Source organism: Cervus canadensis, chromosome 11 (genome assembly GCF_019320065.1).
Source record: "Cervus canadensis isolate Bull #8, Minnesota chromosome 11, ASM1932006v1, whole genome shotgun sequence".
NCBI lineage: Eukaryota > Metazoa > Chordata > Mammalia > Artiodactyla > Cervidae > Cervus > Cervus canadensis.
The window spans coordinates 21,068,009-21,081,763 of NC_057396.1; the positions used below are offsets into that span (position 1 = coordinate 21,068,009).

At 41.7% G+C, this 13,755-nt stretch overlaps 1 protein-coding gene across 2 annotated transcripts in view; it reads left to right on the forward strand.

Moving 5' to 3' along the window:
* TTC12 (tetratricopeptide repeat domain 12) overlaps positions 1-13,755 on the forward strand; it is a 52,466-nt gene that overhangs the window by 11,768 nt on the left and 26,943 nt on the right. For both annotated transcript variants that reach the window (XM_043482781.1, XM_043482782.1), the window contains 3 exons: positions 452-573; positions 4,839-4,898; positions 9,663-9,734. In XM_043482781.1, coding sequence (XP_043338716.1) covers positions 452-573; positions 4,839-4,898; positions 9,663-9,734 — 254 coding nt within the window. The remainder of the gene's footprint in view (positions 1-451; positions 574-4,838; positions 4,899-9,662; positions 9,735-13,755) is intronic.

Genomic DNA, 13,755 nt, shown 5'->3' on the forward strand with positions numbered 1-13,755 from the left:
GGAAAAGAAAGAGCTGGGGTTGTGTGTGTGTGGTCGTGGGATGGGGGGATACATATGACAGAAGAATACTTTCAGCATTTACTTTATATCACTCAGTGCTATGTGCGCTGCAGATCCGAATGATTCCATGTTTGCTAGAAAATTAGTCGTTTGAATCTCTTTATTAGACACTGAATGTGTAGATTTGCTCCTTGTGGCAAGCTTGGGATATTCCGAGCCTTGAGGCAGAAACATTTGCTTTTTCTGAGAAGCTGCGTAGAAGACTTGGGGTGGATTTATATAAAAGAAATCGACCCAGAAATGATCTGCAGAGAGAAGGAAGTGCCAGGCCCCCTTTGGATGGATGGACATACTAACCTTCAAAGTAGAATGGGAAAATCAGGGCAGTGAAGCTTGAAAGCATTTTCCGGTGTGTGGGGAGAGCTCACCTGTATGACTTTTGTTCTCACAGCCCTGAAAGAAAAGGGGAATGAAGCATTTGTCAGAGGTGATTATGAAACGGCCATCCTGTGCTACAGTGAGGGTTTGGAGAAGCTGAAGGACATGAAGGTGCTGTACACCAACCGAGCTCAGGTCAGTGAGGCAAGGTTGTGTCCGCGGGATTTCCCCAGGGGCCGGTAGCCGCTAACCTTGTGAAAGCAGAGAAAGATGAGGTTAGCTGGCACCAGTGGTGTGGTGGTGAATGCACAGTGGCCGGCTCTGGTTGGGGTGGGGCTGGAGGCTGATTTGCATGGAGCGTTTGCCAATTTCCATGGTGTAAATACTCTCGTTATGGTCCAGTTTCAAGCTACCAACTCGGACTCATTAAAGGAGGACTTGGGAATAGCTACACATAATCAGCTCTCTCCATAGTAAAAGTCTCCCATCTCATCACTGATGGTCCCTCGTGTGTAGCTGAGAAAGCCAGTGGAACGAGACAGCCTGTGGGACCTTGGAATTCTGCCACCACTGACTTAGTTCATCCTCTTTTTTGATGCCAGTTTAAGGCTCCTAAGGGTAACTCTCTTGTTAATTTCTTACTCATTGTATGAATCCCTCCTTGATTAAGATTCTGTGATTGGGTATACTCGAGCTAATGGGCCTGAGCCAATTTCTCAGAAATTTTGAGTTTGTAAAACCCCTGATACTTCCATTTAATATCACAGATGAGCTCAGATTTCTGGAACACCAGATAAAAATCATTACCTTGGTGTTTATCATCTACTCCTTAATGAAGGGACAAGATGAATAGTTTTCAGTTGAAACAAAAATGTCACCTGTGACCTTATCTTTGAAAAGTGCTTGAGTTTGTGCATGGGAGAGCTGTCTCCTGCTCAGGCCTGAAAAATTGGCAGATTTGTGGACATGATTATCTGATGATCAGAGTATGTCAGCAGGACCTGGGTGAGATGAACTTGATGTCATGTCATTGACAAGGAGAGGATCCTTGTCAGCTCCAATTTTGTAACTCAGGATTAAGAATATCCTGCTGTGGTATGTTGAGGAAGAGTACAAGAAACAGGACATCAGCAGTCCAAAAAGTCTGGACAGTGACAATGATTTAATGATAAATAAAGTCCAAGCACAACATAAACTCATTAGTTCACCAGTTTGGATAAATCAGTCTCGAGTTGAGGTGTCATTTACCTACCCCCATTTGTGGAGAAAAAATTGTTATAAGGAAGTGAACTGGTAAATAAAACGACCAGAGGTTGATTTTTGCCATGTCCATTTTATCGCCCTTACAAGATTATACACTTTTTGAGGGTAAAAATTGCCATATGCTTTTCCCCCTAATGGTGTGCTTATAACCAATGTTCAATAAATCCTTATTAAGTTATATAACACTTGGTGGAGGCACAGCAAGTCCATTTGAAGAAGTGAGGTTTCTGTTGACATGTCAAAAGAAACAGCTAAATGCAAACAAACAATTAATATGATAATTATAGTTCTTTTTTATTTATCACAAATTTGGTCTCCAAACCATTTACCTACTGATGCTTATTCAGTCTTATTACTCTGAAGTTACCTGAAAGCTATAAAATTGAATTGCCTTTAGAATGTTATATAATGCAGACTTACATCTAATTCAGATGGTCTATACCCTTGATTCATCTAAATTAGTTACACTTTTACGGTACTCAAGTTTAAGCAATACTTTGATTAGTTCTGGAGAACCACATTAAGAATGACTGTGGATAAAAATAGGTAAATGCAATGAAAAGCTTTGGGGGAGCAATTCCTTCCTCTTTTCCCAAAGAGAAAGCTTATTCAGAGACAAATAAATGCAAAATGTGCTGCCTGGTGTTAGGAACCATTTGAACCATTGACTGTTTTTAAAATGCCTCCCTGTTTGCATGTGGTGTTAGAAAACACTTAATAAGGACCCTGTGAATTGAGTGTCGCTGCTTGCTAGAGAGAAAACTTACCCTTTCATGGCTTTGTTTTTCTCCCGGAGCTAGTGTTATGATCAATAGATTGCTGGCGTAATTTAGATAAATCAGGAGTTTAATTGCCATTTGGAAAAGTCGTTCTTTTCAAAATGTGGAAAAACAAAAGCAAACAGGGAATTTAGAGGGTGTTGAGTCCAAGCTTTAAAAAAGAAAAAGAAGCAAAAGTGAAAGACTGTGTAGAGACATTGTTGAAGCCCATACAGAGTCTGCATCCTGAATAACAATGTCGTGAAGTCATGACTAAAGTTGTCTAGAAGGATGCTAGTTTCTTCCTCACATCCTCTGACTTCCAAATGAAACCCCAAACCCAGAGGAAAGGATGGTGCTTTATATAGAACAGAGGGCTCAAAGAGTCATCATCTTCAATTAGTACTGAACCCCTGTTAATGAAAGCACTGCCTAGCAGCTTCCTTCCTATTGGTACAAAGAGCTGCCCAGCAGAAATTCCATTAACCTGCTGTTGCCTGCTCCCCCTTCACTTTGGTTGACTGCTTAGATTTTCGTGAATTATAACACTAACTCATAATTGGCTTGTCCATGTAGACGTCTCATCCAATTTATTGTCCAGAATGTCACAGTGCCCTGGTGCGGTTTTGATCATGGGCAGACCTCTGTGGAGTATTGGATCTGTTATTGGTGACTAATGGTACCCTGGTGCCTAGTTTTCCTTTCTTCCAACAGGGTGATCACTGCTGCTGCTTAGGGAACTTTCTGAAAGAGAGCACTTAAAGTCTACTTTGTGCAGCTTGACAAGAATTTATTAAGCATCTTTCATATCCAGTAATTAATACAGAGGGTATAACAGCTTTGGTGCAGACTTTCATTTGCTTATATGCCACAGTTCTTGGAAACTATAAATGATCTAAATTCTTAAGTTAGTTCAGTTTGAGTGAATCACAGAATTCTGAGTTAATGCTTGGTTTTCAAGATTTTCCCCAATTCTAGGGGATCCCAGAAGAGAGCTGCAAGGCATTTGAAACCAAGGGCTCCTGGTGATGGTCTGACTCTTATATGTCAGCTCATTTCCTGCATGAGCTCTTTTCCTGTATGAGCTCATTTCCTGTATAAACTCCTCACTTCTCTCAGGAGGAAAGAAGCAAAACTTTTTCTTGATCATATTTTGGTAACAGCTTTATTGAGATACAGTTGCTATAACCAATAATTCCCCTATTGAAAATACAATTTAGTAGTTTCTATTCACAGGCTTGCGCAACCCTCACCACAACTAATTTTAGAACATTTTCATCATCCCCAAAAGAACCCCATACCCTTTAAGCTCCTCAATCCTCTTGTCCTCCCCCACCCCAGCCCTAGGTCACCACTAATTTACTTTCTGTCTCTATACACCTCTATGCACCTGACTGTTCTGGGCTTTTCATGTAAATGACATCATACAGTATTTATCCTTATGTGTCTGGCTTCTTCCATTCAATAGTGTTTTCAGGGTGCATCCATGTTGTAGTGTACATCAGTACCCCATTCCTATTTATTTCCAAATAATATTTTATTGTGTGAATCTACTATATTTTGTTTACCCATTCATAAGTTGATGGACATTTGAGTTATTTCTGCTTTCTGGGTATTATAAGTAATGCTGCTCTGAAGATTGGCATGCAACTTTTTGCATGAACATATACATATAGTCCCCTTGGCTATATACCCAGGAGTGAAATTGCTGTATCATATGGCACCTCTGTGTTTTACCTTTTGAGTTCGACTGTCTTCCAAAATCACTGCAGTTCCCACCAGCAGTGTATGAGTGCTCTGATTTCCTACATTCTCACCAACACTTGTTATTATCTGTCATTTTGATTCCCTTTCTCATTTGGTTTCCTTCTGGAACATTCACAGCAGGGTAGCCTCCAGGAACTGGCCTTTCCTTTGGAGGGGTGTTTAGTGCGCTGGGTATTTTCTGTTTGTCCCTTCAGATCCTTCTGTGCCCTGGGGGACTGACCTCTGTGGACTGGCCTCTTGGCTTCCCAGCTTTCTAACTTCCGTTTGGCCAGTGAGATCAGAAGGAAGGAAGAAAGTGAACTGGGGCTTCCTCCTCCAGTTTCTGCTCTACTAAAGGCCTCAGCTCCTCTTAAGCAGCATTCTTCACAAAGCAGCCCTCTTCCGTTTTGTCTGCTACTCCTCCTTCTGCTCCTTCAGGTCTAGCAGCGGTGCTGGCTGTCCACTGCTGGTCTCCATCTGCCCTGCACTCACCCTGTAAATAGTCCCTTTATTAAACTCCCCTGTTACTCAGTATGAATGCTGTCTGTTTCCTGCTGGGACCCTGACGGATGCAGGCAGGGACCAGTTATTAATACTTCTCACCACTCTCCTTCCCGACTGCTCTTTCTGCATTGACTAGAGACTGCTGGCTGCAGAACTGTGTGTGAACACCAGCTATTTTTGTCTTTACAGGCTTATATCAAACTTGGGGACTACCGGAAGGCACTGGTGGATTGTGACTGGGCTCTGAAGGTAAGAAGATTGTTTCCTCTTCCACATGATGGAGGTGGTATTGCTCAAGGCTGGGTGTCTCAGTCCTGAAGTGAATAGAGGGGAGCTGTGGTGTATCATAGTGGGAAGTGGTGTAGACACTGCAGTCAGAGCCTTAGTTTCCTCATCTGTAAAATGGGAGAGAATAGAATTGTTGTGAGGGTTATGATAACACCTGTGGTGCCTCACCCACAGGAAGTACTCTAGAGAAACTGTTGTTAACATCGGCTTTTCAGGGTTTTATCACAATGGCTTACCCTTTACTATTGTGTTAGCAGACACTTTGCTCCTTGAGATAGTGAAGATGCGTCTTACACTTTCCAGAGCCAACCTGGGGGCCTTGTTTCTGCCACGTCGTCATTCTTCCTCATCAGTTCATCCTTTTCCCCTCCAGCTCTGATAATTTAGAAATATATCATAGCACCCCTCTGTGTAGAGAAATAATCAGAAGAAAGACTTTCTGTTGTTCCGCCTGGATGCTAGTCAGGCCTCAGGCAGATAGCATAACACTGTGCATGGTATTTCTGCAAAAATGGATAATCAAAGGTAGAGAGAAGGAAGGACTGTTAGTGGAAATCTTAGACGGGTTTTTAAAAGAGAAATGTCATGATCACTTCTTTGGAACATTATTTCAGATGACTAAATATTTAAATAACCTTTAATCCACATTCCCCCAAGTTACTCTGTCACAGGGGGCTTTAACTAAATAATCAAAACCAATGCCTCTCAACCTTCCTGCCAACGTGCTAACAGAAGGAACATGAGCCCCTGGAGGGTCTAAAAGCAGAGAGCATGAAATTTCTTCTCAGGTGCAAATTATTTCTAGGGGCCCCTGGTGGCTCAGACAGTAAAGAGTCTGCCTGCAGTGCGGGAGACCCAGGTTCGATCCCTGTGTTGGGAAGATCCCCTGGAGAAGGAAATGGCAATCCACTCCAGTATTCTTGCCTGGAGAAACCCATGGACAGAGGAGCCTAGCAGGCTAGAGTCCACGGGGTTGCAAAGAGTCGGACATGACTGAGCGACTTTGCTATATCTTGGAAATCCTTGCAAATTTTGCATTGCACACCATTAACTGTATCTATTTGTTTTAATATAACTGTATTATTTTAAATAACTTAAAATCAAGTAAAATTGAAGTGCCAGGAAAATGTGTCAGGTTTATCCTGGGCTTAGTTTCCCCAGCCCAGCCTAACCCAGCTTAGTGAGCAGGCACGGCCCAGCCAAGAGCCCATCACTGCAGCAGCACGTTGTCCCTGCCTACTTCCTTACTTTCTATTGAGAAGGTAGGCAAGGAATTTGAAACTCACCTTTCCTAATAACAGTTTCTAAAACACGAGGGTCTCTCCAAAACAGACATCTGGAGTGCTTGATTTCTTTACCCCCTAGAAGATATGGTGCAGGGAACACCGTGTCCCACGGCCTCGTGACAACCTTTAAGTGATGAGAACTGCCCAAAGCTGGTGCCTTCATGGTTCTTCATGGCTCCAGCAGAGATCTACTAGCCTGTTATGTCATTTTATGTGATCATGGTTTTTTGGTGTTTATTTATTTATTTTTCCTACTATCATCTGTAAGAGAAGAGAGAGGCAAGGGCATTTTCCTCTGGTGTTTTAGCAATAAGAGCAAAAGCTGCGTTTCTGCTCGCTGGCTGTGACCCATCTCATTGGCTCGTTTCTGTTCTGGTCAACACCACAGTTATCCTTATCTTTCTAACAAGGAAGTTGAACCTCAGAGATTAATTAAGTAAACTGCCCGGGATCACATAGCCCACTTTGGCCTCGCCGTAGGCTGGTGCCCTGAGCCACTGACTGTAAACACCTCTCCTTGGAAACTGGAAACCCCGTCATCTCTGGGCGTGGCTCTCATTCCTTCTGTGGCAGAAACAAGATCTCGTGGGGCTTCTCATGAGTATCTTTTCTGAACTGTGAAGGCCCAAAGAGTTAATCACAGCCTCACGGTGATTCAGCACGACACGCTGGCCTATTCCTAAACGTTAATTGAAGCATGGTGTGACGAACGGTGAGAGCGAAGCAGAGCTGGTCCAGCATAACTGAGACCCAGCAACCAACCTTGATAAGAGCCCAGCGAGGCTCCCTGTTGCAGAGGATTAGGTGAACACTTGGCGGGCTGGGGAAAAAATGTGTAAGGAGATCTAAAAACTAACAATGGTTGGCTCTACATGGAAGCTGTGAATCAAAAGTTTCACATTTTAAAATATCAGTAGCGAACATCAGTGGCACTCCATTATTATTTTACTCCATGAAAGTATTAGTCCTTTCATGCCAATTTAGTATTTTTGACACCTGTGAATTGGCAGCGACAAGCCCATGTGATGATATTTCAAGGCCCATGTTCCTTGTCTGGGAAGATAAGGCAGTGAAACGGGTTTCAATTAGGATCAGAATCATTTCTTTCTTGGCAGAACTCTTCCTTCACAATAAAAGACATCTTCCTCTGAAGGCAGAATTCCTTTTAAGGGGATCTGGGGTTTGCCTGAGAGAGTCCTGGTGAGAGTTGATACCTCATCAAAGGAGAAAGGGCCTGTTAGTGAGAAAGCGTGTGAGCGGGCCCTGGTGTCAGTGTCTGCAGAGGCGTAGCCACAATACACCCCATCAGGAGGGCACAGTGGGGCTCCCTTTCCCCTGTTGGAACCCTGACGTCTGCCGGTGAAGCCTTAGTTCCATCCCGTGTGAGTTCTGCAGGGTTCACACCACAGCTCCCTGCATTTCTTCTTCCTGCAGTTTCTCCTTCAAAGCTCTTGTCTCCTCGTGTGGGTTCAACACTCATCCCTGCCAGGGGCATTTCAGCTGCCCCCATCCCCGCATTTCGGCTGCCCCCACCCCCAAAGGTTTCTATGTTATTGTCTTGGCATCCTCTGAAATGCATGTCTTTGTTAGACTACAGTAAGTCCCCTACATAGGAACAAGTTCCGTTCCAGGAGTGCGTTCATAAATCCAGTATGTTCATAAGTCCAATAATGTTAGCCATGGTACCCAACTAACACAATCGGCTATATAGTACTGTACTATGATAGGTTTCACACAAATAATGCGTAAAAAGCAAATGAACAGAAAATAAAGAAAACATTTTTAATCAGCATACAGTACCTTGAAAAGTACAGTAGTTTGGTACAACAGTTGGCATACAGGGCTGGCAAGGAGTGAACAGGCAAGAAGGGTTACTGACTGGAGGAGGGAGATGTTGCTTGCTGGAACCAGATGCACACTTGCATCTTTGAAAGTTTGCAACTTGCAGGTTTGTATGTAGGGGACTTACTGTATATCTCTTCAGAGTGGGTTTCCTCCTTCTGAATTCCTGTAGCACTTCTCTGCATGAGATCCGGTGTGATTTCTAAGCCTTTGGGTCCTGGAGTCCAGTGGCTAGATCTTAATCCCAGTTCTTCCATTTAGGGTCTGTGTGACCTTAAACCTTTCTGACCCCTGGTTTCCTTATCTGTGAAATGGGAGTAATAACTATATCTCCTTCATAGAGTTGCTATAAGGTTTACATAAGATCATTCATATGAACCATATAGTCAGGACTGAAAATAATGGTAATTAATATAATTACCATCATTCACTTAGCAAGGAATCAGGAGATGATATTCATGAAAATGCATCTATAAAGGCCTCTTCAAATGTAATGATTATTGTTACCCCTTCTATTATTCTTTAGCTTTTCTTAAATTTTCCTTTTTGCCCTGAAATGGATTGCTTTTCTTGTAAATGCAGCAATAGCAGCTAACACTCTGTTACCTGGTATTGCACTGTTTTACACATGTTCTCTCCTCACAACAGCCCAGGAGAAACACTGTTACGATCTCCACTTTGCAGATGGGGATGATGACCTCAGAAAACCTGGGGCGCTTGGCCAGTGAGAGGCAGACAGGGCTTCACCCAGGACCTTCTAGACTCCTGAGCTTGGACTCCCTCTGTACATCCACATGCCTGACAGCATCTGACCCGGAACAAGGCCTGGCACATAAAAGGGCTTCAGTGAATTAACTGGATGCTTTAAGTTTATGTCTTTGTCCTATATCATTCCCTCTGTAGTTACAGTAATTCAGAGCAGGCCAGTGCAGGGTCCCTTGAACAAGCAGTATTGTTTCAGCCATAAGTTTCATAAGTTTTAAAGGGGGCTCACTTTCTGATCAAAAGTGATAACAAACATAAGTTCCCGGTATGTATATTGTGGTTTATTTCGAGGGAGGAACTTGCCAGGCTTCCTAAGATGTAATAATAACCTCAGTTGTTTACCCAGAGTAAATTTTCCTACCTGCTAATAAACCAGTGGTTCTCAAACTTGGTTGGGCATTTATATTACCTGGAGAGTGTAAGAAATTATCGATGCCTCAGTCCTACCCATGGGTATAATTTAATTGCTGTGGGTTTCCGGTGGGCTGTCAGGATTTTTTTTACAAGCACCCCCAGGTGATTCTAATGTTCAACCAGGGTCAAGAGCTCTTCTAAAGTAAGGGTTTCTGGTTTGTTTCCTGGTTGAGTTTCATTAATGGAAATGAAAACTGGCGAGTATCATGAATTAATTTGATATAGAGCTTACTTGTGCATCCAGGCTTCTTGCAAGCATCAATTATTTTGGTCACAGATGCACAGAAAAAGTCTTAATTGTCAACTCTGGTGGCTGTCCTGGGAATCAAAGCGCTGCCCTAACCCTATTAGCTGGGCAGTTGGTGCTGATGATTTCAAATCTTCCAAAACATCTGATCAGTGATTCTCTTTTATGCAGTGTGATGAAAAATGCACAAAAGCGTATTTCCACATGGGAAAAGCCCACCTAGCCCTAAAGAACTACAGTGAGGTAAGTGCAAGAGGAAGCTTAAGTGGTATGTTTGATCTTGGAGCAGTGCTTCAGAGTGTCTCAGAGGAGAACCACATTCCTCCAAGTTGATGAGATGTTAATCCACATTTCAGTATTTTCCACAGTAAATCTTAGAGTTGGGGAGGATATTGAGTGTCATCTGGTACAGCCCCACCTGCCATAGGAACCTCTTCTGCCGTGTCTTCTCCCAGTGTTCTTTCAGCCCCAGGAGGAGCATCTCTGGAGAAAAGACATAAGCAAAAAGATGAAAAAGCAAAATTCACTTGTGATCTCATCACCAGAAAGCAACCATGCAGATATATGTACACACTGAGATATATTTTGTAATAGCAGCTTTGTTAAGATCTAATTCAGGTGTCAAACAATTCTTCTATGGAAGATACACAACTCAGTGGTTTTTAGTGTCTTGTCAGAATTGCACAGTCAACTTTAGAACATTTTTGTCACCCACTAGCAGTCACTTCCCTTCCCTCCACCCCCACCCCCAGTTCACCCCTAGGCAACTAATAATCTACTGCTGTCTTTATCCATTTGCCTGTTCTACACTATTAATATAAATAGAACTATACAATTTGTGGTCTTTCATGACTGGTTTCTTTCACTTAGCATAATGTTTGCAAGTTTCATCCATGTTGTAATATATTAATATGTAGTACTTCATTTCTTTTATTGCCAAACAATATTCCATTTATGGATATACCACATTTTATTTATCCGTTCGTCAGTTGAACATGTGACTTATTTCCATTTTTGGCTATTATGAACATCCATGTACAAGCATTTGTATAGACACATGTTTACAGTCTCTTTGGCTATACACCCAGGAGTGAAACTGATGCGGTGTTTATTCTTTGGAAGAATTGCCCATGTGATTTCCAGACTGGCTGTATCATTTGGCATTCCTGCCAGCAGTGTATGTTTCTGATTTCTCCACATCCCAGACAGTATTTGCTATATTTGTCTTTTTTATTATACCCGTCCTGATGAGTATACCACCTTATAGTGGTATTTCATAATTTTGATTTGCATTTCTCTGTTGGCTAATAATGTTGAGTCTCTTTTCATGTGCTTATTGGCCATTTATGTATCTTTGGAGAAATGTCTCTTCAGATCCTTTGTCTATTTTATCAATAGGCTGTCTTTTTATATTGAATATAAATGTAATCAATCTGGTATAAATTTATATTTATATAATTTAAATATCAAGTAATATAAATATTATCATAATGTAATATTCAATATAAATTCTGGATACAAGTCCCTTATCAGATAAATGATTTAAAAATATTTTCTTCCATTCTCTGTGTTATCTTTTCACTTCATAGCACAAAAGTTTTTTTAATTTTAATGAAAGTCTACATTACCTAATTTTTTCCTTTGATTGCCTATGATTTTGATATCAAATGTAAGAAACCATTGCCTAATCCAAGATCTAAGAATTTTATGGCTTTACCACTTGTATTTAGATCTCTGATCCAGTTCAAGTTAATTTTTGTATAGAGTGTGAGGAAGTGATCCAACTTCATTCTTTTACATGTGACTATCCGGCCTCCTGTGGAGAAGGCGATGGCACCCCACTCCAAGTACTCTTGCCTGGAAAATCCCATGGACAGAGGAACCTGGTGGGCTGCAGTCCATGGGGTCGCTAACAGTCCGGCACGACTGAGCGACTTCACTTTCACTTTTCACTTTCATGCATTGGAGAAGGAAATGGCAACCCACTCCAGTATTCTTGCCTGGAGAATCCCAGGGACGGGGGAGCCTGGTGGGCTGCCGTCTATGGGGTCGCACAGAGTCGGACACGACTGAAGTGACTTAGCAGCAGCATCCAGCCTCCTGAGAAATCTGTATGCAGGTCAAGAAGCAACAGTTAGAATTGGACATGAGGCAACAGACTGGTTCCAAATTGGGAAAGGACTATGTCAAGGCTGTATATTGTCACCCTGCTTATGTAACTTATATGCATAGTACATCATGCAAAATGTTGGGCTGGATGAAGCACAAGCTGGAATCCTGACTTCTGGGAGAAATATCAATAACCTCAGATACACAGATGACACCACTCTTATGGCAGAAAGTGAAGAGGAACTAAAGAGCCTCTTGATGAAAGTGAAAAAGGAGAGTAAAAACGCTGGCTTAAAATTGAGTATTCAAAAAACTAAGATCATGGCATTCAGCCCCATCACTTCATGGCAAATGATGGGGAAACAATGGAAACAGTGACAGCCTTTATTTTCTTGGGCTCCAAAATCTACAGATGGTGACTGCAGCCATGAAATTAAAAGACACTTGCTCCTTAGAAGAAAAGCTATGACCAACCTAGACAGCATATTAAAAAGCAGAGACATTACTTTGCTGACAAAGGTCCATCTAGTCAAAACTATGGTTTTTCCAGTAGTCATGTATGGCTGTGAGAGTTGGACTGTAAAGAAAGCTGAGCACCGAAGAATTGATCCTTTAGAGCTGTGGTATTAGATAAGACTCTTGAGAGTCCCTTGGACTGCAAGAAGATCAAACCCCAGTCAATCCTAAAGGAAATCAGTCCTGAATATTCATCGGAAGGACTGATGCTGAAGCTGAAACTCCAAAACTTTGGCCACCTGATGTGAAGAACTGACTCCTTAAAAAAGACCCTGATGCTGGGAAAGATTGAAGGTGGGAGGAGAAGGGGATGACAGAGGATGAGATGGTTGGATGGCCTCACTGACTGGATGGACATGAGTCTGAGTAAAATCCGGGAGTTGGTGATGGACAGGGAGGCCTGGCATGCTGCAGTCCGTGGGATGGCAAAGAATCAAACATGACTGAGCGACTGAACTGAACTGAAATTCCTAATTTGTCTCTCTTCCCCCTTTCCCCTTTGGTAACTATAAGTTTTTTTCCTATGTCTGTAGGTCTATTTCTATATAAGTTCATTGTGTCATTTTTTTTTTTAGATTTCACATATGAGGAATATCATATTTGTCTTTTTCTGGCTTACTTCACTTGGTATGATAATTTCTAGGTCTGTCCATGTTGATGTGAATGGAATTATTTTATTCTTCTTTTATGGCTGAGTAATATAAATAATAAATGCTGGAGAGGGTGTGGAGAGAAAGTAGCCCTCCTACGCTGTTGGTGGGAATATAAATTGGACAACAGTATAGAGGTTCCTTAAAAACACTAAAAATAGAGCTACCTTATGATCCCATAATCCCACTCGTGAGCATATATCTAGGGAAAGTCATAATTCAAAAAGATGCATGCACCCGTGTTCACTGTTGCACTATTTACAATAGCCAAGACATGTAAGCAGCCTAAATGCCCATTGTCAAATGAATGAATAAAGATGTGGTATATTTATACAATGGAATGTTATTCAGACAGATGGAATTTTAATGGAGATTGCATTGAATTGCATTGAATATTGTTAACAATATTAAGGCTTCCAATCCATGAACATGAGATGTATTTCCATTTACAAGATATAATGTGTTTAAAAAGAAATTGCTCCCTATTGTACATTTTTTAAAAATTGTTCTCTGTTGGAGTTTAATTCAAAAATAATATAAACTTATCAGGATAAAGTCAAATAATAGAGAAGTAAAAAGGAAAATGTTAATCCCCTGTCCACCAAATTCCATTTAGTCATTAATTTATTTAGTTAATTATTTCACTCAGCAAATATTTAATGCATACTCTCTGTGTCCCAGGCACTGTTCTAGGCAGCAGGAAATCAGCAGGAAGCCAGAGAAAATCCTTGACTCACTTTCTCGCAGTAAGGGTGACCTGTTGCAAGATAGAAACCAAATAAGTAGATGTGTGGTACATTAGATAGTGATAAGTGTCACTGGGAAGTGGTGAAGGTGAGATTGGGTTTATAGAGAGTGGCCAGGGAAGGATTCTCTGAAGGAAAGGGGGGCATGAAGTGAGGAAACCATGTGGATATACAGTGGAGGAATGGTCCAGATAGACAGATGGTTAGAATGGAACGAGCAAGGAGGGTGAGAGGAGATAGGGT